At 42.8% G+C, this 27788-nt stretch overlaps 1 protein-coding gene across 1 annotated transcript; it reads left to right on the forward strand.

Annotated features, from left to right (window-relative positions):
- The first annotated feature begins 2593 nt into the window (after positions 1 to 2593).
- RINT1 (RAD50 interactor 1) lies at positions 2594 to 27213 on the forward strand. Its single transcript, XM_040343520.1, has 14 exons — positions 2594 to 2828; positions 5966 to 6222; positions 7104 to 7345; positions 8057 to 8230; positions 8325 to 8480; positions 9987 to 10143; positions 13539 to 13649; positions 14449 to 14674; positions 15079 to 15216; positions 17553 to 17752; positions 20399 to 20613; positions 22778 to 22958; positions 24207 to 24325; positions 26811 to 27213. The coding sequence occupies exons 2-14, from the start codon at positions 6004 to 6006 to the stop codon at positions 27031 to 27033; spliced, it is 2361 nt and encodes a 786-aa protein (XP_040199454.1). The 5' UTR covers positions 2594 to 2828; positions 5966 to 6003; the 3' UTR covers positions 27034 to 27213.
- Positions 27214 to 27788: the final 575 nt, after the last annotated feature.

Consider the following 27788-nt stretch of genomic DNA (forward strand, 5'->3'; position numbering starts at 1 on the left):
ATGATGGTTATCACCCCCTGCCACCATCAGACATCAGTCACCCCCTGCCACCATCAGGCATCAGTCACCCCCTGCGGCCTGCCACCATCAGACATCAGTCAGCCCCTGCCACCATCAGACATCAGTAGTCACCCGTTGCGGCCTGCCAGTGCCACCATCAGACATCAGTCACCCCCTGCGGCCTGCCACCATCAGACATCAGTGACCCCCTGCGGCCTGCCACCATCAGACATCAGTTACCCCCTGCGGCCTGCCAGTGCCACCATCAAACATCAGTCACCCCCTGGGGCCTGCCAGTGCCACCATCAGACATCAGTCACCCCCTGTGGCCTGCCAGTGCCACCATCAGACATCAGTCACCCCCTGCGGCCTGCCAGTTCCACCATCAGACATCAGTCACCCCCTGCGGCCTGCCAGTGCCACCATCAGACATCAGTCACCCCCTGCGGCCTGCCAGTGCCACCATCAGACATCAGTCACCCCCTGCGGCCAGCCACCATCAGACATCAGTCACCCCCTGCGGCCTGCCACCATCAGACATCAGTCACTCCTGCGGCCTGCCATCATCATCATCCCCCCCTGCGGCTGTCTGTCTCAGTGTTTCTCTGAGACTGTGAGTGCACTCACCACCAGGCTCAGTCAGCCTCAGCCAGGCAGGGGTCCGTTGCACCAGTCCAGTCCGCGCAGCGACCGACTCCCACACGCGCCAGCGTCTGTTCAGTGCTCTGTCCACTTCACCACGACAAGGCTCCTCAAATACGCCCCCTCAGACCCTGCCTGATACATCATTGGTTGCGCGGCGGGTGGTCTGGGCTTAGCAGAGGCAGCAGGAAGGCTCGGCTTAGGAAGATCGTATATTTTTGCCGAATTCCGGAACTGCGCATGCGCAGTTCTGTCACGAGTCGGTCTCCGCGATTTTTACTGCCACTTTTCTCCTGCCACAGACTTTCACAGACAGGAGAAAAGTGCCCTGTTTTTACATGCTGTCCGTAAATCTACGGACGGTTGGCAACACTGGCGTATACACGACTGTTTTTCATGACGAGAAAAATGGCATTTTTCAAATCGGTCATTAAAAACGATGGTTTGTAGGCTCCACAGTGTGAAAAATGGGCATTAAAAATCAATTTTTTCTCGACGTTTTTCATGTTGTCGTTTTTCAAGTTGTGAAAAATGGTCGTGCAATGAAACGTGCAAACAGCATCACAGATGTCAACATACTATATTTATTTATTTACGCTCACTTTATAGCTAAAATTACTCTTAACTTCAAGACGTAGCTGGGTGTACTAAGAGGGCTTCTGCCTCCTTCTGACTGCAGATGGAACACCTGCAGTCAGAAGAAGGCAGCAGACCTCTTACTACACCCAGCTACCTCTTGAATGAGCAAACCTGGTTCACTTCGGTTACCTAATCTGATGGATTGTCCTACATGGAGCGAATTTCTTTCCTGCAACCTATGGTTTGCCATACTTCTCTTAACCACTTCCATACCCGGCACTTACGCACCTTCCTGCCCAAGCCAATTTTCAGCTTTCAGCACTGTCGCAATTTAATTGACAATTGCGCGGTCATGCTACTCTGTACCCAAATGACATTTTTAAACAATCAGCGCGAACCCCCCCTGTCAGGAGAGCCGCCGATCGGCTCTCCTCTACTCGTGTCTGTCAGACGCGAGTGAGGAAGAGCCATCAACAGCTCTTCCTGTTTACATCGTGATCAGCCGTGGTTGGACACAGCTGATCACGTGGTAAAGAGCCTCCGCCGGAGGCTCTTTACCGGGATCAGAGATGCAGGGTGTCAGACTGACACCCCACATCACCGATCGCCGCGCTGCACGCCCCCACGGGCGTGCGCCGGCATAAAATCCTGCAGGACATCAATAGACGTCCAGTCAGGATTTCACAACCACTTCCCGGGCGTCAATTGTATATTGACCGGGCGGGAAGTGGTTAAGATTGTAGAATGTCTTAAAACTGTTAAAAAAAAAAAGAGAGATTGTAAAATGTCAGGAGCAGAGTTCTCCTAACCCTCTAGAATTGTACTATAACCATACTATGAGGTTGATTTACTAAAGGGAAATCCACTCTACACTACAAGTGCACTTGGAAGAGCAGTCGCTGTAGATCTGAGGGGAAGCTCTGCCGATTTTATCATCCAATCGTTTACAAGCAAAAATGCTGTTTTTTTATTTATTGTCCTTGCATGTCCCCCTCGGATCTACAGCGACTGCGCTTTCAAGTGCAATTTGCACCTGTAGTTTGCACTTGTAGTGCAAAGTGGATTTGCCTTTTGTAAATAACCCCCTATATCTGCTTTGTTGGAAACTGTACTCTGTAACCATACTATTGTTCTTGTATAGTGCTGTGCCAGCTCTTTGTGCTAGATAAACGCTGTATAATAACAATAACTTCAGGGACAATGAGAAATTATCCACTGTTTTCATTCTAGGTATATCAATTCCTATAAGAACTAATGATGTGAATTCCAACTCAACTTTCATCATCCCTAACGCGCCATCTAGTGCTCGAGATGAGTACTGCATTGTCTTCATTATAAACGCCAAAATAACGTCTGCCTGTCTGGAGTTCATCCCGAATCCTCGTTATAAGGGCCCTTTACGTTCACTCTTTAGGTGGTAAGCCGCGCCAGCTTAAATATACAAGTCTTTTCTGGCCATGGCCATACAATCTTTCTCAGCTGGACTATGCCTTTTGTTTATAAAGTTTATCGAAAAAAACGTGATGTCCGGGCGCCGGAAGTGACGTGTGTAGTGGTGAGCTGTGCTGTCGGTGTGAGTTGTCATCGCTGGTCCTGGACACTGGCAGGTACTTGAGGCTATTGCTGCCTGTATTCATTGTACACATGTAACTTCCTGTACACTGTGTTCTGTCATCTGCCTATATGAGAAAATGTTATTGGACTGGGATATATTATATACAGTGTGGGACATTCCTGTTGGCTGAGCTAGATTTATTGGGTTCATCTTCTAGTCACTGCATGTGCCACTGCCTAAGGGTTGTCTCTCTTTCTCTCTCTCTTTATTTCTCTCTCCCCCCTAGGTTTACATATGTGAGTCTCTGTACGGTTGCATTTGCGCTACGCCAATTCATTTCAGTGGGCTGCCGTACCTGAGGAAGGCGCGAGGAATCAAGTCCCTGACTCTTCTAATTTGCACCTTCTAAATGTTTTATTTTTTTCTTTGTCTGAATTTCTCACTTCCTGTTTGCCCCCCATCATCCGAGCTGTTCTGGCTGGGGGTTAGTTAGTGAGCTCTCCCCCTCCCTTGGTACTACATCCCTGCGGGGAGACGCTGTGAACGTTCACAGTGTCTCCCCGCAGGGATGTAGTCCCAAGGGAGGGGGCCAGTACCTTGACTAACCCCCAGCCAGAACAGCTCGGATTGTTTCTTCCTGTCATTGTGTAATTGCCTGCTCATACGTGGTACAAGCAGACAGCTAACGTTGATAGTCTGCAAGAGCCATGCATGGCACATGAGCTGCAGTGCTTTGCAGGCTCTTAGTAAAAAAATAAATGCACATTTTTACCTGCAAAAAAATGTGCATTTTTTTTTTTTACAAAGGTGAACTTCTCCTTTAATTTAGAAGCCTTAGACAACTGGCAGCGTGCCGAGTGTTGTCAGCTGATGTCACAGAGCTCGTCCAGACTGGGAAAAGATTGTGACCATATGGTCGCAATTCCGCCCAGATCCCTGGACCTAGCTCAGAGCCTCTTCGCGAGCCGCTGAGAGCTTGAGCCAGCCGCTCCTGACTAAGGATGAGCTCCAGCGTGTTCGCATAGAACACGTGCAGAGCCCGCCAGGAAGTCTGCACGGCGCTGCTCTAATCACAGCCAGGGAGACATTTCCCGATCTCTGCAGCCGAGCATCGGAACAATGTCTCCCTGGCTGTGATTAGCACAGCGCGGTGCCGACTTCCTGGCAGGCTCTGCACGTGTACTATGCGAACACGCTGGAGCTCATCCTTACTCCTGACCCCTCCATAGCTCAGCGCTCCAGTGACCGCGGTGGGCAGTCACCAGCTCTCTGATCATGGAGAATCAGAGATGTTTGACAGCTTGGCTTTCAGCCTTAGAGCCGGCAAGGGACAGATACAGCATCAGATCGATGCTGCATCCACCTAGGTAAGTATGATTGAAAAAATAAAATAATAAAAAATCCTCAACTTTGTGCTTTGTACATCCACTAACATGCTTGACAAATTTGTTTTGAATCTAGGAGCCAGCTAAAAAAAGTTAGGAGACTTGTTCTTTGTTATTTTTTTTAAACTAACAAAGCTTTTTTGCTATATGGCACTGGGCTACTTTTAACTGACAATTGTGTGGTCATGCAACACTGTACACAAAATTACTGTATTTATTGGCGTATAACACATTTTTTTTACCCTGAAATTAGGGAGTAAACTATGCCTGCGTAAAGTTTTTTTTTTCCTGAAACTTCCCTCTTAAAGTTAGACCCCTTTCACATTGAGGTGTTTTTCAAGCGGTACAGCGCTAAAAATAGCGCTGCTATACCGCCTAAAAAAGGAGACAAAAAAATCTCCTGTCAGCAGCATCTTTTGGAGCGGTGAGAGGAGCGGTATGTATACCGCTCCTTCCCATTTAAAACAATGGGAAACCGCGGCAATACCGCCCGCAATGCGCCTCTATAGTATTAACCCTTTATCGGCCGCTAGCGGGGGTTAACACCGCACCGCTAGTGGCCGATTCCCGCGGCAATCCCGCCCCAGTCTGAAAGGGGCCTTAGGGTGCGTTTTATACCCCTGTGCGTGTTATACGCTGATAAATACGCTAATATAATTGTTTCATATAGTGCTTTCTTTTGGTGGTATTTGATCATCACTGTTTTTCTTCTTTATAGCACAAACAAAAAAAGATTTTTTCACTTTTTGCTCGAAAAACATATCCCCTCAAAAAATAAAATGTCTTCATATATTTAGGCCAAAATTTATCTGCCAAATCCCAATAAGCGTATGTTGGTTTGTGTGAAAATTTATATCATCCTCAAATGACGGTATATATACTGGATATTTTATGGCAGCAATTAGCGACTTATAGGGGGACTGTAATAATACTGCAGGCATTCTGACACTGGCAAGCAAAATGAGGAGAGAGAAGCACCAAACCAATTCTTTAAACAGCTAAGGAATTTATTCAGTATAAAACTAGACTAAAAACTTGCGTGAAAAATGTTGGAACACTTGCAGAGTGCTAGAGCACAGGAGGGCTGACAGAAAGTCTTTATTGAGGGATCCATGAGCGCCGTGTTTTAGCCGCAGCTGGAGCCTCGATAGGCCTCATTGAGGCTGTGTGTCTCTGGGTGGGAGTGGTCCAGGGCCGCAAACTGGGGAGCCGCCCACATGCTGTTCGCCCAATCAGAACTCGGTTCAAAGGCATGGCCTTGCCTTCTTCATCAGCTGACACTGGCATCACCAGTGCTAATTAAATGCACTGTCACTGTACTAATGACACTGGGTAGGAGGGGGTTAACATCTGGGGCAATTAAAGGGTTAACACTGTGCCTAAGGAGTGTAATGTAACTGCACTGTGTACTCTTTTACCCAGGTATGTGCCAGTTTTCGAGACAAAAACTGCACATCCCTGCTGTCAATAGAGAGATCTGGGTTGCTTAAAACCCAGATCTCTCTCCTGCCACTTGCTACGATGATTGGTGATCGGCATGTAAGAGAGCCAATGAGACTGCAGCTGGGTGGGCGTGCTTGTGCCCCCTACCCAGAAATGCAGAACCACTAATTACCCCCGCCTGGTGTCAACAGTAAATGGGTTGACAAGGCCCAGGCACTAGGATGGTGATCTGGGGCCTGGGATTTGTCTAGCCTTGCACTCACACTTATCTGAACACAGGCCATCATCATGATGTTTTTGAATAAATATGTAATCCTGTTATGGTAATGCTCTGTTGTAAACAATAAATTCTTCTTTTTAGATGACGTATATTTCTTCAGCTGGGTATATTAGTCCGATATGTCATCTTGTGAAAGTGAGAACCAAGCAAGCAATTCGGACAACGGTGATCCAGAGGGAATAAGTAGCTGTGACAAATCTGATCCATACACTTGTGATCTTCCATATTATGTCTGCGAGTTTGTGGACAAAGAGGTTGGAAATGATTTCAAGTCTCTACGAAAGGTAGCTGCTCTTGTAGAGACTATATCGGGAGAGACCAAACACCTAGAAGAACAGGTATACTGGGGTATCCTTTGCTTTTACATTTGTTTTGTCAATTGTGCAACTAGTGTGGAAATGTTTTTCTCTTTTTAATTCAATCAGAACTGAGAATACCACAGAATACATGCATGGAAAGAATAGGGCAAGAAACCAGTATATTTAGATTGTAAATGATTTTTTTTTAACAAAACAATTGCCACTCCAAAATTATATTTTATATAAAAAAAAAAAAAGATTAATAATTTGTTACTTTTTTTGGAAGTTGAATATGTGCTTTCCAAAATGCTGAATATCTATTTAAAGCGGGGGTTCACCCTATTAATAAAAAAAAAAAAAAACATTTTTTTCTTCTAGCATAACATGAGGCATAGTAGCGCGAGCTACAGTATGCCTGTCTTTATTTTTTTAGTCCGGTACTCACTGTGTAATCGTAGCGACAAGATTCCGACCCCCCTCGGGGAATGGGCGTTCCTATGGAGAGGCAGCATGATTGACGGCCGGCTCTGGCACGTCACGCTTCTCCGGAAATACCCGAAATAGGACTTGGCGCCTGCGCATAGTCTGTGCGCAGGCGCCGTATAGCGCCGTGAAGAGCCGAGACCTGTTCCGGCTGTCTTCAGGGAGCGTGACGTGGCAGAGCCGGCCGTCAATCACCTTCCCTCTCCATAGGAACGCCCATTCCCCGCGGGGAGTCGAAATCTTGTGTCTACGATTACACTGTGAGTACGGAACTAAAAAAATAAAGACAGGCATACTGTAGCTCGCGCTACTATGCCGAATTTTATGCTAAAAAACATGTTAATAAGGGTGAACCACCGCTTTAAGGGATAAGGACAGGTCATCTGTAAAACATTTTTGCTACAATAAGCATGGTGACACTTTGCACTTTACTCTAGGTACTTACTGTCTCTTCTGAGGCTCCAAAGCGAATTCAGGCTGCTTTAAACAATGCAGAAGACACCAAGTCCTTTCTCGCCGCTCTTCTGGAAAGAGAGACGAGTATGTCTCAATCCATCAATGAACACCTAATGGAGGCTGCACCATGGATGGAGGATCTAGGAGCCCTAATTCAGCAGATTGGTGAAGTAGAGCGGCATCTAGCTTACCTGAAATGGATCTCACAAATAGAAGAACTAAGGTGAGCAGTTGAAGTGGTTGGAAAGTCAGTTTTTTTTTTATCTAAAAGCATTCTATGCATTCAGATAAAATAGCTTCTGTGTGCAGCAGCCCCCCTAATACTTATGCAGGCTTGAGGAAAAGAAGGCTAGGACAGCCGCACTCCAAAAAAGTCCTGGTTTATTAAAAATTAATCACAAAACAGCATGCCACGGCCAAAGAACAGAAAAAGGCTCACATTTCGCACTATAACTTACCTGAGCCCATCTCGATGCAGTAATGTCAGAGGAGTGTCCCAGTTGCCTGGGTCTTTCCCTCCTCGTTGGCTGAGACAGCAGCGTGGCACATTGGCTCCTGCTGCTGCCAGTTAAATTCAGTGAGACAACGAGAGAGCGGGGCAGGGCTTAACCACAGCTCCATGTTTGAATTGACACAGGGAGCAGCGGCTCAGCACAGGTGTCCCCATAGTAAGCTGCTGGCTGTGGGGACACTTGTCAGAAGGGAGGGACTAGAGAAGAGGAGGATCCAGGCTGCTCTGTGCAAAACCAACTGCACAGAGCAGGTAAGTATAACATGTTGTTTTTCAAGAAAAAAATGAGACTTTAGTATCACTTTAATAGCCAAGTTCATCGTTTTTTGGTTGACATGGCAGCTACCAGCTTGAGTAGTTTTTAGAACTTGTAGAGGTCTATTGTGAGCACTGTCATAGAGCACTGTTTTCTTTCATCTCCAGTGACAACATCCAGCAACATCTGATGACCAACAATGTTTCAGAAGCTACTAATACAATGGTATCGATGGCTGAGCTAGCTATTAAGCTCCAGGATTCCTCTTGTACTCATTTAATAAAATTCATCTGTTCCACTGTTCAGTTCTGGCACAAAATCCTTAAGGACAAGTTAACAAGGTTATTATGACATAATCTTTAGGCTGTAATAGCGTGTAAACGTGACATACTCAAGATCTGTGTATTTGCTAACTGTATTTTTATTTTTTTGCAGTGATTTTGAAGAAGTGTTAAATCAGTTACATTGGCCTTTTGTGAGTCCTCATCAGTCACCAACACCAGTTTCCCCATCATCTTCCTCCGTTGGAGCTAATGAAGTTTACTCTAACCTACAAACACTCTTCACTCAACTTTTTAAGCTTCAAGTTTCGTATCCTTTAGAAATAAGGCCAATTAAGATTGTTATTAGAAGTAAAGTAACAAAGGAGTTCTTTATTGAAAATAAAAACATTTAGTTAGCTGTATGTACACACATTATTAGGAAGGAGTATTCCAAGTTTGACTATGGCACAAACACAGGACCTTATTAATGAGGGTGAATGGAAAAAAAACCTCAAATCTAAAAACATGCTTCAAAGCCCATGACAACACACCTGTCTAATGCCTAGTACACACGGGCCGAATGTCGGGAGACATCAGCTGGTTCAATAAAAACATGCATGTGTATGTCAGCTGGTCTGCAAACCAGCAGCCCACCAGCTCCCGATCAGCAATGGCCGAGAGCGCTAACTGGAGTGTTCTGGCGGGGTGCTGCACCAGTTCTCAAAAAGGATACTGGGGAAAGTGCAGAGAAGGGCAACCAAACTAATAAGGGAATGGAGGAACTCGGCTCTGAGGAAAGATTAGAGGAACTGAATTTATTCCCTCTTGAGAAGAGGAGAATAAGGGGGGCTAGGATCAACATGTACAAATGCATAAGTGGTCCATATCGTGAACTTGGTGTTGAGTTATACACTTTAAGGTCTTCGCAGAGGACAAGTGGAAAAAAGATTTAATCTCCAAATAAGGAAAGGTTTCTCCACGGTAAGAGCTGTGAAAATGTGGAATAGGCTCCCTCCAGAGCTGGTTCTGGCCAGCCCAGTAAAGTGCTTTAAAAAAGGCCTGGATTATTTCCTAAATGTACATAATATAACTGGGTACTAACATTTTTATAGGTAAAGTTGATCCAGGGAAAATCTGATTGCCTCTCGGGGGAACAGGAAGGATTTTTTTCCCCTGCTTTAGGAAATTGGAGCATGCTTTTCTGGTGTTTTTCTTCCTCTGGATCAACTGTGGGTGTGGGTTTGTTTATATGGGATTGTATTTTTACTTGGTTTTTCAACCTGACTAACTATGTTTTTCACATTTTAGAAAATATGCTGTATGCAGCTCTTGACTCTGTGGCTTCTGTCATTAAAAGCTTTCAATTAGTCAGCCATGTTAAAAAAAATATTACATTTTAATTTGATCAAGAGTATACACGTATTTTAGAGTCGTTGTTGGAATTCCAGTAATACTAGTCACATTTGTTGCACGTACTTTTTTTTTTATTAAGGCTGGGTTCACACATATATACGAATTGGATGCGGAAAGACAGGCAAGGATCAATGGAGCCGGTTTACACATGTCCAGGGCAGCCGTGGTCTGAATTGAAAAAGGGTCCGGTGCGTGTTTGGGTTCAGTTCAGGTGCGAATTCAGGCAAAAATCAGTGAACAGACATGTGTCTGTTCACCGGACCCCTGGCACAAATTAGCGGCTGCATACGTGTGAACCCAGCCTTAAAGAAAAGTTCATCCAAATTAGGCAAATGCATGTGAAATGAATTTCTCATCTTACAGTTAACTCACTCAGTACTATTTGTGTGTCAAATGTTATTTTCTTAACATGTAACCTTAGAGATGAACTACTAACTAAACCTAAACAGATGCCAGATAAATTTTCCCTTCCATCCTCTCCTCCTATCATTCTTCCTATGCAGATTATGTTGGCTCCTCTGCAGAAGAGGTTCCGCTATCATTTTACAGGCAACAGGCAAACTAACCTTTTAAGCAAGGTGAGTATGCTTGTATAGAGTTTAAATCATTGCCATATGAGTTATTTGATGGACAACTGCACCTTTGTCAAAATTTTAACATGCCTAGCACACCTATTAAATCAGCAATATAAATGCTATACCTTTCTCTAAATGTAAGATTTTGCTACAGTGGTTCTCAACCTTCCTAGTGCCGTGACCCCCTGATAAAATTTCCCAAGTTGTGGGGACCCCTAACAGTAAAATAATTTTCGTAGCGTGGGTTAACACCCAAGGCAAGGCAAGTAATTTGCGCCCCTAACCCACGGACATTTAGCGCTCCCGGAGTCCCTTCCACTCGTACAGTATTAAAACCCCTTATGGTACATTTTAGGATGTACCACACTTTCTCTTTGTTCTCCTTTCTTTCCCTTTTATCTCTCTCTATCCTAACTTATTTATTTTTCCCCGTCCCCCTCTCTTGACGTCTTTCTTGTTCTCTTATTCTTTCTCTCCCTTTTTCTTTGCCCCCCCTCTCTTTCCTCTCCCTTCCATGTATTCTCTATTTTTATTCCTTCTCTTACTCCTTGGTGGGGGAATGGGATGAGTGGCAATGCTGGGGGGAGTTCTGATCATCCAACTTTGGTGCTCTTGATCAAGGTCATCTGCTGATCTGAGAACTGTAGTGGGGACTTTTAATGGCAACTCTAATCACAGGTAGTGTTACTCACTGCGTCTCCAGCTTCACTGTGTCTCTGACTTTGTGGTGTCTCGTAGCAGTGACACCTATGTCGAAATCAGGAGAAAGGGTCTCCTCCAGCCCCAGCCACTTCACATTCTTCACCAGTCAGCTGACCTCTAGTCTCTGCCCCGTAGCCATGCCATGAACTGAATGGGCAGCTGTGAAGAGGCCAAGTGGGCGGCCGTGGGCTCCAGGGCCAGCCCTACTGAGCAGCCGCGAAAAGGCTGGGCGAGTGATGCAGGCTTCAAGAACAGCCCAGGATTCGGTGACCCCTGGCAAATCGTCATTCGACCCCCGAGGGGGTCCCGAACCACTGGTCTAACATAACTCTGTTGTTAAAAGCAAAAAATGGTGACCACTTACCTTACTACTAAAGTTAGCTACAGGCAGTCCTGAGTTATGAACATCCAAGTTACGAGCGACTCCTACTTATGAACAGAGGTGGTGTGACATCACTGCTGGCTGCTTGTGCGCCACACTGGTCCCGTATACCGCCGAGCAACCATTTTGCAGCGCCGGACACATCCCACACTGCAGTACTGCATGGCCACAAGAGGCTCAAATAACATGACTGCATGTGCAGAAGCACCAGGAACATCCCACATCATTGCCCAGGCTGGAGTTACACTTTAGAAATGTACTGTTCCGACTGACAAATTCAACATAAGAACAAACTTACAGTTCCTAACTTGTTCGTAACCGGTTACCGCCTGTATACGCTGCTTGATTTTACAGCGAAAATTCATATTCAAATTCTCAAGACATTCAACAGCTTCATTAATTTCATTCAAACGTAGTTTAAATCACCAGGTGAAAATAAATGAAAGAAAGCCTTAAGTGGTTCTAAATGTGAGAGATTTTTTACCTTTTTAATGCATTCTCTGCATTAAGGTATAAATGTCCCAATGGCGTAGAGACCTGCAGGCTGGCAGATGAGCACAAGATATATGTGGCCTAGGCCAATTTAAATAGGCTGCTGTAGCTTTTAAATAGCAGCCTATAAACAATACAGTCCAAGGTATCACTGGTACTTCTACCTGTACCCTCTGCAGTCTGTCAGAACAGTTTCATGTGTCATGTGCATGACTGGAAGTGATTATCGGACACACTTCCAGTCTCCTGCAAAAAAGAATTCCATTGCTGGAACATGGGGGAGCAGAGAATCAGATTAGTAAGTGTTGTTACCTGTCCCTTAGACAAAACGAGCAGATAATCCTTTTCACAGTTCAGATTTAATGGCACTGTGCAATATCTCTATACTTGTTATACCCTTTTGGTGAGATGGTGCGGTCTGTTACGTATTTTTTTTTTCATCCACCTAGTCCGAAAGGTGAAGATAATTGGTTGTTAATGGCGTGGTTTAATTCCATACCATATATCGATGGCTTTTTTATTTTTTACCTCATTCACAAATGGATGGATGTTATAGTGGTTACCTCTTTTTAGTGTTTTTGTTGGCAAGTGTCTGCTGACTCCTAGGTTGGATGGAACGTGAGTCTGAATGCTGCATGACTTTCTGTTCATGAGATAAACAGGATCTCAAAATCTGGTACAGCTGTTCAAAGAAACTAACCAGCTTCCAATTATTATAATTTTTTTTTGTGAAAGCTTAAAGTGATAAAGGCTTTTCTTAAAAAAAAAAAAAAAAAACATGTCATACTCGCCTGCTCTATGCAGCCCTGATTCTCCTCTTCTTGGGTCCCTTGCTGGTGCTCTGGGCCCCTCCCTACTGCCGATTACCCCTAGGGCAAGCAGCTTGCAATGGAGGCACCCAAGCAGGTTTGTTCCCGAGCCACAGCTCTGTGTGTCCATTCACACAGAGAGCCGTGGCTTGGCCCCGCCCCCTCTTCTCATGGGCTCACTATCTGTGACAGCAGCAGGACCCAATGGCTCCCACTTTTATCTCAGCATATAAGGAGGAGGAGTCCCCGGACAGCCAAGGCTCTCGTGCACATCGCTGGATTGAGATGGGGTCAGGTAAGTATTAGGTGGGGCTGCTGCACAAAGAAGTTTTTTACCTTCATGCATAGATTGCATGAAGGTATAAAACCTTGAGCCTTTACAAACCACTTTAATTGGAGAAGCTGAAGTTAGAAGCGGATTGGCTACCATGCACAGCTGCACCAGATATTACACTCTCCACCAACCCTAAGGCTCCTTTCAGACAGACGGCTGTTTTGCCGAAGTAAAAATCACTACCAATGTTTTGTGAAATTCAAGGCTCCAGGCACTGCGATTGGCTGCATTTGCACATTGCGATTACATGCGTTTATGTGCGTTTAATTGCAGCCGCGTTTAGCTGCGGTATTCAATTCCATAGCAACCCTTTTTATTTTTTGGGATTATGATGTACTTCCTGTTTTTCTTTTTTTTTCCAACGCTGCTATCCGCAGTTGACGAAAAAGACTGCGATTACCTGCGGTTATGTGCATATAGCTGCGCTACATCGCACCTGGACGCATTCAATTCTATTTATTTTATTCGCACCAAACCGCATGTAATGAAATCGCACGTAAACGATGTGTGTGAATGGGGCCATAGGAAAACATTGTGTGCTTTTAGCTGCGGTAGAAAAATAGAAAATCCACAGCTAAAAGCACCATTCTATCCGTCCGTCTGAAAGGGGCCTTACATGTGTATATTGCTTTAGTTTGTTTCTTAATCATGTTAAACAGTGTTTCTTTTTATGTTTCAGCCTGAGTGGTACCTAACTCAAGTGCTCATGTGGATTTCAAACCACACAAAGTTTTTACATGACAAGATTCAGCCTATCCTGATTAAGGCAAACTCCTCAGTGAATGCTAAGGTTAGTATTAAAAGGGGAAATCTATACAGCAGGTTTTGGTTCAAGGCAATGCATTTGGCATGATGAGTTTTCTGGAAGTTAATGACAACTAGCAGCTTTACCATGAGCATACTCTGTGGATTTGGGGTTTAACTGGGAATGTGGTCACTCCACGCTAATGTTGTTCATACACTAGGCAGTTTTGATGGCAATTAGGGGGCTTTCCATAAAATTCTAATTATTTCCTAGTTTACAGCAAACTGATAGAGAAATTAACTGAAAGTTTTACAGCTTGTGATTGATTACTTAAAACCAGAAAACTGTGGTTTGATGCAAGCTAATTTAAAAGGAAAATGCACAAATATATGGGCATCATAAAGATACTCTATCTCAACTAGATTAGTTGACAATCTCCACCACCGCAAGTGCTAGGGATTTGCTTTGGCTGCATCAAACTTTCTCAGTTTATGGCTATTGTTTTCTGTCAGATACCAGATGTGAAGATGTTTTCTTGTTCTCTCCTCTTCCATAGCCATAAAAACGCACTCTGATGATCCCAATCATTATATTTATGGCATTTTTTTTATGATAAATATTTCAGGAATCATTTATATCTTTATATGATCAACTGCCCTCTGTTTACAGGTAGACCATACACTATAAGCACTATAGGTATAAATAACGTTTTTTTTTTTATTAAATTTTTTTTATTACATATTCCATGTTATGGTGGTACATGACAGTGACATAACCTCAGTGAAGTGGTGATATGTTATTTGTTGTTATGCAATTATACATTTCTGTTGGTCTTGTCTCCTAGATGGAGTTTACCCGTGGTCTTGTGATGTTGGTGCTAGAGAAGTTGTCTGCTGACATCCCATGTTTGCTGTATGATGATGTCCTTTACTGCCATTTAGTAGATGAGGTGCTTCTGTTTCAAAGAGAACTACACTCAGCCCATGGTTACCTGAGCAGTCTGCCAAACTGCATGCACATTCTATCCGAGGACACCTTCTTTCAGCGATGGCTGACTGTGGAAAGGAAATGTAAGTGGAACTGTTGCTACAGCTTAGCATCCAATTTAAGGGATAAGTAATGTATAACAACTCCGTGGCTTAGTCTTGGCTACCATGTTGCCACACAAGTCTTGCTGCATTTCCCTGTTTCTGTGAATATAGAAAAATTGCTTTTATACACTTATAATGCAGAATCATGGATGATCTTATTTCATGCACATTAAAAGTTCTGGCTTCACTCTGACCGACATGCTCCATACATGTTTGTAGCTAGTAAATCAAAAAGTATTGAAAAGGCCAGGAAACTAGTATTTTCAAGAAGATGTCGGCAATAACAGGCTCATTATTTCTGTCAGTACAGATTTCCTTTAAGGCCCTATATACATGTTTAAGGGATACATTGTTTTAAACTAATCTTTTATTTAAATTGTCAGTGGCTCTAGAGAAGATGGATTCCATGTTGTCTTCAGAGGCTGCCTGGGCTTCTCAGTACAAGGATATCAGTGATGTGGATGAAATGAAGTTTCCAGACTGTGCCGAGACATTTATGACTCTACTGCTTGTTATTACAGGTAAATTGTCCTTTGCTATCTATTTGGATATAAAATTAATAGCAATGTTTCAAGCATGGTAAGGAATGAGGTATTATGGAAAGGCAGCAGATTTTATATTTTAGCTGGTGAAATATGGGTTCAGAAGGCTTCTGTGCTTTCTCAGTCTTGTGGTTGCAGGAACAGTCTTTAAAGATGGTGGTTGCACAGACCTATAGGGATTTATTTATTAAAACTGCAGAGTGCAAAACTTGCTCACTTATACACAGAAACCAATCAGCTTCCAGGTCGTATTGCCAAAGCTTAAAGGGGTTGTAAAGGTTAATTTTTTATTTTCTAAATAAGTTACTTTAAGCTAGTGCATTAGTGCATTGTTGGTTCACTTACCTTTTCCTTCGATTTCCCTTCTAAATGTTTTTTTTTCTTTTGTCTGAATTTCTCACTTCCTGTTCCTCCTCAGTTATGCCGCGTACAAACGATCGGTTTAACCGATGAGAATGGTCCGATGGACCGTTTTCATCAGTCAAAACCGATCGTGTGTGGGCGCCATCGGTTCTTTAACCATCGGTTAAAAAAAAGCCAACTTTAAATTTAACCAATGGATTCCTAACTGATGGGGAAAAAAACGATCGTTAGTAGGCACAACCATCGGTTAAAAATCCACGCATGCTCAGAATCAAGTCGACGCAGGAGGAAGTGAGAAATTCAAACAAAGAAAAAAAACATTTAGAAGGGAAATCGAAGGAAAAGGTAAGTGAACCAACAATGCACTAGCCTAAAGGAACCAATTTAGAAAATAAAAGATGAACCTTTACAACCCCTTTAATTAAAGAGGAAGTAAACCCAGGCCTTTTTATTAATTTTTTTAATTTTCAGTTACACTACATCATCGCAATGCATACTATGTATACAGCTTCAAAAAACGAGGGCTATAAATACCTATTTTCTTAAGTATATTTTCTCTGTATTTCCGGGTGCTGACTGCGCCATTGTTACTGCTGTTTTCGGAATCAGTTTCGGACGCCACTTCTGCCCTTACTGTTCGCCTGTAGGTAATCTCACGCATGGGCCGTAGCGCCGTAACCAAGCCTTGATCTCGATTGCCGTTACCGCGGCAACCAGAATACATTGAAATGAATGCTAAAGCACTGGCAAGAACTGCTTGTTTCCTTGCCTGTCTCGGGCTGCAGTGATTCAGTCCCCTGTGTGACGTCTTATTCAGTCACATGGGGGAGAATCAGGAAGCAGAGAATGACTGAAACATCGCAAGACTTCTCCTCTGAACAGCACAGAGGAGAAGATCGCTCACTATCATTTCCGGAATAGCTATAAATGAGATAACGGCATCTCATAGGTGCCGTTAATGACGGCCAATAGTGCGCAAGCACGGGTGACGTCATTCAAACGAAAAACTCGATTTTAGGAGAAAATAGAGATGCGAGTACACTTTCACAGGCAGCGATCAGCTGCCTGTGCTATGGACTAGCTAATAAGATTAAATTGTCTCCATGGGTTTACAACCACTTTAAACAAGCTGAGGTTAGAAGCTAATTGGTTTCTATGCAGAAGTGAGCCTGATTTTGCACTCGCCAGCTTTAGTAAACCCCATAGTATTGGAGGTTTCACTGGGAGGTGACAATTTAGACAGACACTAAAATGGATTTGCAATGGTCCTGGTTCCCTATACACACTTCACACATGTTATGCTAAATCTGTTGGTGCTTGAACAATCTGTAGTTTTTTCATCAGGCAGCGTATGTCTAAAAATTACTACAGATACACATTACATTTTTTACTTCTTTTAAAGTTGAAGTCTTACCACAAACATTTTCTGTTCCTCCAGGCCGCCAGGGGAAAAGTGCATGTAGCACTATGTGTGGGTTTTCATCAGTGTTTTGGATGCTGAGATAGCGTGATCAACAGCACAACCCCTCCCACTAACGCTGTATGACCACACTGCTCGGTTAGAAACAAATACATAGTTGGTTATGAATGACATCACTTGTGTCAAGCAGTAGGCACATACCAGGGACCGGTACCATCACTACTCGTATAGGAGTACTACTCTTGTACGAGTCGCCGGTTCCCAGTGAAACATATACACAGGTTGGTCCGACATGTGCACTCACAGCAGAGAAGGAGGTAACAAATTAGCTCTGCTTGAGCTGCACAGTAGGATCGCCCACAAATAAGACTTCATAGAAGGATGAAGCAATGACAACAGAGATCTGATTTTCTAGATAATTGGTCAAATTTTCTTTTTGGAAGTAGGCATGATTTAACTCTCCTAACTTTGATCCACTAATAAAATAAAATCAGTTTATATTCCATGTGTCTTCTTATGTTATAACTATCAGACAGGTATAAGAACCTGCCCACAGAAGAGAAGAAGCTGAAGTTCCTGGAACTGCAAAAGGAACTGGTTGATGACTTCAGGATCCGTCTAACACAAGTGATGAAGGAAGAGAGCAGAGCTTTGCTAGATCCTAAATACTGTGCAATCCTCAATGCCGTCAACTACATAGCATCTGTTCTAGCTGACTGGGCTGACAATGTTGTGAGTACATACATTTATTATTTTTCAATTAAATTCCAACTTCCAAGTAATTTCTTATGCATAGATTAATGTGGGACTGAGACATATTTTAAATTGGGTATTTAAACCCAAAAACGAAAAGTGATTAAAGTTAGAATTTTAATAATAAACATGTCTGCGCTCCTGGATCCTCCTCTCTACAGAGTCCCCCCATAGCAATCCTGATCTGGACTGTGGGCCGGATTCAAAGAGATTTGCGCATTATTTACGGAGGCGCAGGGCAACGTTTTTGCCCTGTGCCCCCGCAAATTTGCTCCGCTGCCCTTGATTCATGGAGCAGAAGCTCCGTAAATTGCGCGTGCGCGCCGGCAAAATGCCTGATTCCTGAATCAGGAGCACTCGTTACGCCGGGGCAAGTAAGCAATTGCGCTGTGTAACCTATGGTTACACAGGCACAATTGCTTCTTGAATCTACCCCTGTGTGTTTATTTACACCCCCCCCCTTCTCTAAGGATTTGATTGACAGCAGCAGGAGCCAATGGCTTCCACTGCTGCATATGAGAGAGAGACCCCCATGGAACCCTGGTTGAGAATGGCTGTTCTAACGTCTAAAGCTTTTTTTTTTTACCGGAGCTCATTCCCAATCCAGCGCTATGCATTAGAGCAGCGTCTCTCTCCCTTATCACTGGGCATAGTGATAGCAATGGGAGCAAGCCCCCAAAAGCGGTTTTATGGGGGGCAATCCAAACAGTAGGAGACCGGGGAGCTGGAAAGAGGAGGATCGTGGCTGCTCTGTGCACAACCATTGCACAGAGCAAGCAAGTATAACAAGTTTAAGTTTCTTTTAAAAAACACATAATCTTTAATATTACTTGAAGGTAAAAACATTGTGCCTTTACAACCACTTTAAATTGTATCTCAACAATTCTTAAGGCTCGTACGCACTATACGAAAATCCTGAAGTAAAAATTAGTCCGACTAATGATCTGCCGATTTTTGGATCATTGGTACGGTTCTTTAGACAGCCAATTCCATTTTTTTTCGGCAAACAAAAGCTGGATGTGCAGACTATAACATTTTTGTTGTATGTGAACTCAACGTTCGAGTTTCATTTAATTAGTACGGTTTTTATACGAAAAAAATCATAAGAGCAAGACTACGCATGCACAGAAACGAAAGAATACATACAAAACTAGTCAACATATTATGTTACTTCTGAAGTTGTATTCTGTCGTATGAAAATTTATATATATATATATATATATATATATATATATATATAAATGATGGTATACAAATAAAACAGTCCAATCTCTGAAGTATTAGAATACACAAAACGGCGCTAAAAATTAAATGATAATAATACTCGTGAAAACCACTGATGGGAAGTGTAAAACGTAGTAAAGAAGATGTAAACAGTCCAAAGTGTTGAATGGTGTAAATGAGTAGTAATCCTAGTGTGCACCTTCCACCAGAAAAATTAGAACGCAATCCAACGCGTGATGCACACTCCCCCAGGGGGTTAAACTCACCAGAAGCCTATAAAAATGGGCCTTAAGTAAGATGTCACATAAGCCACTTGGCTAAATTGAGCGCTGAGTGGGTGTTCTGTAGGCCTTTGTTGTACACCCCACTAATAAATATATATATATAATATAAAAAAAAATTAAGCTTTTTCCTTTATTTTCACCTTGCGGTCCAGACAAGGTAGCCGTTGGAGGGTTAAGACAAAGATTAACCTTTTTGACAGTGGTGCTTACAATGGTCAGCTTTAATTAATTTTATTTAAAGCCTTTATCCCGAAAGGAAACAAAACGGTTTGCTGTAACCGCTTATAGTAGCTGGAGATCAAATTCAGTTTGTTAGTCGGGTCTATCTAAATCTGCTAGTCTAAAACTACTCTTTCCCCAGACCATCAATATTGCTATCCAATGTTGCCTGCTTTATTACTGCATTCAGAATGCAGACACCCTAAAGCCTTTGTACACACTTCTAGTTTTTTTTCCATTCAACCCAATGGGTTGAACAAAAAATAACTGTCCGCTCAGGTCGGACCACTGTACTAACTATCCAATGTTAGTACAGCGATCTCCCCTGCTCTGATATTGTGTTCTGACAGGGGGCGGCCCCCTGCCAGAACACTCCAGTCAGCGATTGGCTGAGAGTTCTGATCGGGAGCGGGTTGCCAGACCTTTTTCGGTCATGACCCTTCGACAGAAGCCGGTCAAACCGGCTGCCATATACACAGGCCAACATTCTACAAGGCTTATTTTTTTTGTCTGGGGTACTAAAGGGGGGAAAAAAGCCAAAAAAATAAAAACATGAATGCAGTCATAACATCTAAGAATTGATAAGCTGCAATACATTACATTTGTTTTTGGGTTTAATACTGCTTTTAAATTGAATCCAGACCGGTGTAAAGGCCACAATAGGGCTTATTTGTGAAAAGGGGGGGGGGGGTAAACAAAAGTGGACAGCAGCTACGCTGTTGCATATTGCAACCAGTCAAATTATTTGTTTTATTCGAAAAATGAAGCCCATGTTTTGCTGTGGTTGTGCTCTGCTCCAGTGTTGAGAAATTTAGTCCTACAATAAAATGTCAGTGCAAGCATTGTTGTATATTTTTACTCCTATGATAATTCTCTTACATAGTATCCTTGTTTGCAGTTCTTCTTACAGCTTCAGCAGGCTGCTCTGGAGGTTTGCACTGACATTCATTCTAGCAGTAAGCTTCAGCTGGGACAGCTGGCTTCTATGGAAATATCTGTCTTTGATGATATGATTAACCTACTTGAGAGACTGAAAAATGACATGTTAAGTCGTCAGGTAGAGCATGTGTTCAGAGAAGTAAAAGAAGCAGCAAAGATGTACAAGAAAGAAAGGTATGTCTGTACAGATAGCAGCTGTCTTGGTTGTATATCAAACTCGTTTTGTTTTACAGTGATCCTCTAAAGTACTCACATTTCCACTGAAATGTAGGATGCAAGACTAATACACAAAGGATGTGAAGTCGATGATTTCTAGCACCTAAGGGAAGTGTAATGTATAAATACACTCGTCTCACATCAAAATGATGTGGTCAGTGATTTATTGCATGACGTGGTACAATACTATGCTGCTTTTTTTTATAGTGTCCCTGTCACTATGAGATCTGCACACCAGTGCACACATTTTACTTCCCCATATGCATATCAGCACCCACCAGTATCCATGCTATCAGTGGGATCTGAACTTGAGGACATAATTCCTACTGCTCAGTATCTATGCTACTCTTAAAGTCATGCGCTCCAGGGACCACATCTCACGGTATTCATGCCACCACTGACATCTGCAGAGCAATGCAAACACTTCAGTCCCTTCCCCGTTATGCATATTAACATGCACCAGCATCCATGTTACCAGTGAGATCTGCAATCAAGGACATACCCCTCAGTATCAGATGTCCATGTTACTATTGAGAACTGCACTCAAAAACATACCATCACTGCCAAGTAACCTTGCCAAGATTGAGATCTGCACTTTAACGCATATACCCAATTGGCCAGTATTCATGCTACCAGCGAGATCTGCACCCTCACTCCCAAGCATCATTGCACCCCAAATTTACATGCAGTGTTTCAAACCTCTGTATTAGTCAGTGCCTCATACTACTGAATTGCACACACTGCCTCAAACCTCTCTGACATGCAGTGCTTTGATCCTGTATGTGGTAGGTTGTTTAGGCAGAGGTAGATATTGCCCCTGGGCGCGCCTCACATCTTGGCACATCCCATCACAGACTGCATCATAAACTAAACTTGGGTAAGAATTCTTGTGATAATAAACCACAACACGTTCCATGCAGAGGGAGAAAGAGAAACGGGTTATAACCTTGTATTAATCTGAAGGTTACTAGATCAAGGGAACAAATACCTGGGGTAGCTAGCCACCTGTCTCATAGTTTGTCAAGTTTAGTACTACAGCTTGATTTTGAAAAATAAAGCAATCAGAGTTACTGTTAAAGACTTAAGTTTTTCTTTTCCAGAAATTATCCTATGCAGTTAGAGGGCCCCAGTAGATATTAAACGGTTTAGCTTTGCAACATGTCCATGTATTTTATTGTCATACCTGTAGGCCATTTGGCCTGCCCAGAATCCTGCCTGAAAAACTTTCAGTTAACAATACTCAAAGGGTCACTAAAGGAAAAAAAATGTTGCCTAAAATTAATGTCTGCAAGGTAGACAGACAGAATAGTGTAATGATTCTGTTAAAAAACGAGTAAATACCGATTAAATTCCTTCATCTATATCGCCTCGGGCATTCTAGTTTCTATTCTCTCATTCACTTCCTGGTTTGCGGCGCTCGTTCATGTAAGAACTACATTTCCCAGTATGCAGTGCGGCACGCCCAGTAATTCACACCTCCTTGAAGTCTCTAACACGTAGAGAGCGTCCTGCCACACAGATGTAGTTCCCAGGAGGGGGTGAGCACGTCACTGACCACCGCAGTAAAGCCTCCCATCACGGTGGTCAGTAAAATCAGACAAGCAGGAAGTGACCAGAACAGAGAAGAAATAGAGCAACTTCTGAGCAAAAACAAACAATGAGGAAGTGAAAAGAATAATGTCTGCAGGTAAAGGATGCTTATTATGAAAAAAAATGTTTTCCTTTACAACCTCTTTAAGTCATGTCTTGTTACTATACTAGGATATGAATATCATTTGACACTCACTCTCGGCATTACAGGGGTGAAAAACAACTGTTTTTGCATCCTAGCAACAGGGCAGGATGTGGGAATTGCTTAATGCTCATTTTGAAGAGCAAGGGTCTAGCTAGGAATTGTATTCCGTGTATATCCAATCAGGTAGATCCTTGCACTTCATAGTTCTTGGTGAATCTAAAGGAGGTTGCACACTTATACAGTGGCATGTGCGTGTGTGGTCATCTTCAAATACTGCTTAGTAATCAAAAATATTTAAAACTTTCCAGTCAATATTTCATATGGACTTTTCTAAATGTAATGCATTTATTGGAATTTTGAGGAACTCCTCTGTTCTGTCTATTCCAGGTGGCTTTCACTGCCGTCACAATCTGAACAAGCTGTGATGTCACTATCTAGTACAGCCTGCCCTATGCTGCTAGCACTCAGAGACCGCCTTCTACAACTGGAGCAACAGCTTTGTCATACGTTGTTTAAAACTGTCTGGCAGATGCTTGCAGAAAAGCTGGATTTGTTCATATATCAAGATGTAAGTAAACAAGCTTTTTGGGTGCATTTAAAACAGAACTTCACTCATAACAACTTGATAAAAATGAATGTTCTTTAGCAATGCACATGCATTCTACATGAATAATTATACCAGGAAAATAAGGATGTGCTGTAAATTGCCTCCAGCATTGCTTCTGTTTCTTCTTGCTGGAGGCCGCCATTTTGCTGGAGACCAGAGCAGTCACTTTCTTGTTGAGAACTCTCCTCTGTCCTTGGTCTCAAAAATTATATGTCACTTTCTGCAGTTCTGTGTGCCGCCAATTCTGTGTATAATTCCAGCCTTGACTGCATGTCTTGGCTCAGCAAGAGGGGGAGATGCAGGCACTGCAGAGTGCTCAAATCCATAGTGCTGCTGAGGGAGACTGCTAAAATAAGACACTCTTTGTAAGTTTAACTCTTTGCTTTTGTGTCTCCCCAACAGCATAGTTTTTCCCGTCGGCTCATCTGCTTTTCTCGTTCTCTCTCCCATATCAGTCCTTCCTCTGCACAGGCTGTTTTATTCCTCCCTCCTGTCAAAAGATGGCCACCTACTGACTAAGTTACTGTCTGATTGCTATGATTTTTGGCAAAGTGCTGAGAATAGAAGGCAAAGGAGACTGTGCAGAACAGTATTAGAGGGGCCAGCAGGAAGCAATCTGTTAATACCTAAGTTTCTGACTAGTTATGGAGGCTATGTGTATATATGCTTCTAAAAATTGCTGGTTCCTTACCTTCCTATGGCTGCAGTCGGCACAGATTGGGTTGGATGTTTCTTGGCAGCCAGTGGAGACACAGTGTTAAGATAAATTGCACCTATAGTGTAGTTATTTTTTTCATCTTCACCACCACTACTACTACTACTTGGTTTACATACATAAGGTCATTCTTACTTGCAACCCCAGCACTTCATAGCTCCTGTCTGAATTCTTCAAAGCATTACATGTGCATGTGTGCCATGATATCCATGCATGTTAATTGAAGCCCCAATCGATCAGGCTGACGATGGTCTTTCAGTTAAAGTGAATGGAGGCCACAGAACACACGTGTGAATTCTGCTTTGAAGATTTTAGGCAGGGGCTGTGTGGTGTTGGGTAGGCTGCACAGTGAATATCTTAGAAGAGTGGGGTTGTAGGTATGTATGATCTATTAGGATTGTGCTGGGAGGTAGGGGACAACAGGAAAGGGTAAGTGCTAAAAAAAAGTGTACATATCCTGCTAAGCTGATGTTGCTTTCATCTTGTTTTTACAGATTATTTTGGCAAATCATTTTAACGAAGGAGGAGCAGCACAACTGCAATTTGATATGTTCCGGAATCTCTTTCCTTTATTTTCACACTACTGCAAGAGGCCAGAGAATTACTTTAAGCAGTGAGTATCAGGCCTTACAAATGGTAACAGAATAAATACAATTTTCTCTGTAAAATTTGACAGCATGTACATTGGGACCCCTTGCACATGGGTGTCATAATTGACTGATATTTTCTCAGAAACTTGACAGTCCCTTGGTGAAAAAAAAATGTGTGTAATATTGAGTATAGATTTGTAAAGGTGCGTATGAGTATAGAGGAGTAAAATTATTCTTCATTGTCAGTGTTGTAATATACTCCTTTATACTCCCGTAAACACGTGTATGCGAATAAAAACCACTGCTTTCATATGTAACATTTTCTGTTTTTGTTTTATGGCTTTGTACGCATCGCTGTATTACTGATCTTTGTGCAGCTGTGTGTATTGTTCCATAGACGACAACAATGTATCATTTCAAATCGGTAAAAAAACACAAAAGTAAAAAAAAAAAAAAAAAAAAGTAGGAGCTTGTAACAAATAGATGATTAAAGTGGATGTAAACCCAAATGTTTTTTTTTTTTTTTTTATGTCACAATGTACAGTTTAAGATTTCCTATCATCTGTGCCCAGTCTTGCCACACAGAGTTAATCCAGCTCTGAGCAATACTTTCTTTTCCAATAATTTGTATTGAAAATTATTCATATCAAGTTTACAAAGCAAAATATTGTTTACAAGAGATAATCATTTCCATGTACAAAATGTCACAAGAGGTGAGAGGAATACAGCATATCTTAACAAAGGTGCCTATTGTAACTCTCATCTCCTTAAACTCCAACTTAACGATCTACATAAGAAACCTATTGCAAGCAAATAATAAAACAAAACAAATAAAGACTCTACAGGCTTCGTGGAATGGGTGTTGCACTGTCCTCCACTAGGAAGGACCTTACCCTGATCCCCTGGGGGTTCCAGATGGGGGCTTAGGTACTTCACTAGGTCCATCTGGCCAAAACCAGAGGGACCCTTTTCTCTGGAGGGTCTGCCGAAACAGACCCACCCAAGTACTCGGTGGAGCTCCCTCGAAGGGAGACCCCATGAGAGAGGGGGCGAACCCAGCCAGAAGGCCATGCCTACCCCCTTCTAAGATGTTCAGGGTAGGCCCAAGGTCCCACACCCTACTAAACACTGTGACAAAACGTGTAACAACCAACAAAAAAAATACATAAAAGTGACAAACACAGGGATAAATAAAAAGAAAGTGGGAAGAAGGAAGATGGGAGAAGTGAAAGTGGCCATTGTGCAATACCATGGCCGGCCCTACGGCCAGGAATCAAAAATTCTTCTGGTCCTAGCCAAAAGGCTTGGCCCTAGAGGCAGGTGCGAAAAAAGTGTGTAGTGACGTGACCAAGGTGCCAAATCTTAAAGTGCCCCTCAACACTTGTGCGAGTTCTGGCACCCCTGGACTGTCATTTAAGAGGCACATTCACCACAGGCTTTTCTCTCAACCCTGACTAACAGCCCAGACGAATGCAGCCCCGCCCCAGCCAGGAAGGTATCAGAACACTGAGAGCCTTTGGAGAAGCCAAATTGGCAAAACCTCCACTATTGCTCCCACCTAATTATATTTGGCGGTACCGGCCAATTCCCCCTCAAGAACACTGAAAAGGGGCAGGCTTTCCCAACCAAAAAACTGAAAGGGGTGGAAACCACGCAAATCTAGGCCAGAAGGCCAGGGACTCGACCCTTCAGCCAGACCCAATGGTTCTCAATCCTCATCAGGAGGCTTCCCTTTTGGCTTTTTCTAAAGGCGGCCTAGTAACGTCCCTCCATTCGTCGAGCAGTACACTTTCGGGCCGCCCTGATACTAACTGTCCTGGTTGCCATTACGCCAAGAGATCTTGCCTAGCCATCGCCATCCCTAATCCACCGCCTTGGAACAGGGACGGTTAGCACAGCGCCACCTCTTGGCAACTGATAAGAACAGATACTACACTTGATCTTAGCGAAAAGGCAGATAAAATTAGACCGCCACAATGAGGCTTCTCCGATTGCTGCAGCAGAATCTAGCTATGTTAGTGGTCAATCACAGACCTCCATAGACTAAGTTGGGAAGAAGATGTGCTGAAGTGTTTGCTGGCAGATGGGACTGAAAGTAAGTGGATGGCTGTGTATGATTTCAGCTATTTAGCATTACCTATAAACTATTAAGTGCTGCTAGCTGGAGGAGATACTGAGGCCTAGATTACATCAGTTTTGGTGAAAAAGTGTTCATATGTCAGCATGTAAATATGCTGCTGGAAAACAAAGGAGTTGGAGGGGCGCTGTGTTATGCATCTATACACTATATGAGAACAGCTCTTATATGGTGTACAGAGCAAAGTTCCTATGTGATCACCAACTCCTGCCCAGCTGCAAAACAAAAAAAAAAAAAACATCTTAGAGGAACAAATGTATTCTTTTACTGGGGTCTAAAATTATACATGAAATCCAGGCTGCTAAATAGTATTTGTGTAGCAACTGTTAAATGATCTGTAAAATAATAATGAATATGTGCATTCATTTCAGTGTGAAGGAGGCATGCATTATCCTCAACCTGGGTATAGGTCCAGCGCTACTCCTAAGGGATGTGTTACAGTCTGCCGCACACAATGGAGATAGTACCGACATCAACAGCAAAGTGCCCTCTGCTACAGCAGCTCTAAATGAACTTGGAATCTACAAGCTGGCACCACAAGATGTAGAAATTCTTTTTAACCTACGGACCAATTGGCCAAATACTGGAAAATAATCTTTTCATATGCACAGTTTAACAGTCATTTGTCTGCTGGCTATAATAGATCTACTAGCGCTTTGCTAGTAACTATAGCTTTTCCGCTGGAAGGTTGCTTCCTCTAAATAACACATGTTAAGTGGTAAGGACTATGTTTTTTGTAAATATGTTTTATTAAAAAGTAAAACAATTACCACCCATGGTATTGAAGCTGAATTCTAGACAGATATAAAAGACACTTCATTTATGCAGCTCTATAAGTATAAATACTTAATTAAATGTATTTTTTGTAAATGCAAGCAGTGCAAGTATTGACCTGATATCAGCCTTTTGCAATCCCAATACAGCAGTGATGGAGTGTAAGAGGGAGAAGCAGCACAAGTCAATCAGTTTATGTGCCAATAAACAGCATTTTGAAAGAAAGAGGAGCACAGTGGCTCATCACTGCACTGCTTCTCTTTTTCATTGTCCAGTCACAACCTGGGGAAGGTCCAAGACAGCATGGGCTCAAAGAAAGTGAGTTGAATGATGCTGTCCATCATACTAAGGACATCTAGTGGTGTTTTTTTTTTTTTTTATTCACTTTTGGCTGGAGCGCTGCTTTAATATTTGACAAAAATGATTTTTGTTAGCGGCTATAGCCACTGACAATAATCACATGTAAAAATCTATCGTGCTGGTTGTACCCAAGTTGATCGATGGTTTGACTTGGGTACAATAAGCCTGCCTATAGATGGTTCAAATCTCGGCTGGTCCTTGTTAAACGGACTGAG

The sequence above is a fragment of the Rana temporaria genome, chromosome 3, assembly GCF_905171775.1.
Source record: "Rana temporaria chromosome 3, aRanTem1.1, whole genome shotgun sequence".
Taxonomy (NCBI): Eukaryota; Metazoa; Chordata; class Amphibia; order Anura; family Ranidae; genus Rana; species Rana temporaria.

What these genes read in the sequence shown, in the direction of transcription:
- RINT1 (XM_040343520.1), top strand. Translation starts at nt 6,004, where the DNA reads ATGTCATCTTGTGAAAGTGAGAACCAAGCAAGCAATTCGGACAACGGT. An exon ending in CCAAACACCTAGAAGAACAG is followed by an intron (nt 6,223 to 7,103) that starts GTATACTGGGGT and finishes ACTTTACTCTAG; the next exon opens with GTACTTACTGTCTCTTCTGA. An exon ending in GCTGACTGTGGAAAGGAAAT is followed by an intron (nt 14,675 to 15,078) that starts GTAAGTGGAACT and finishes TTAAATTGTCAG; the next exon opens with TGGCTCTAGAGAAGATGGAT.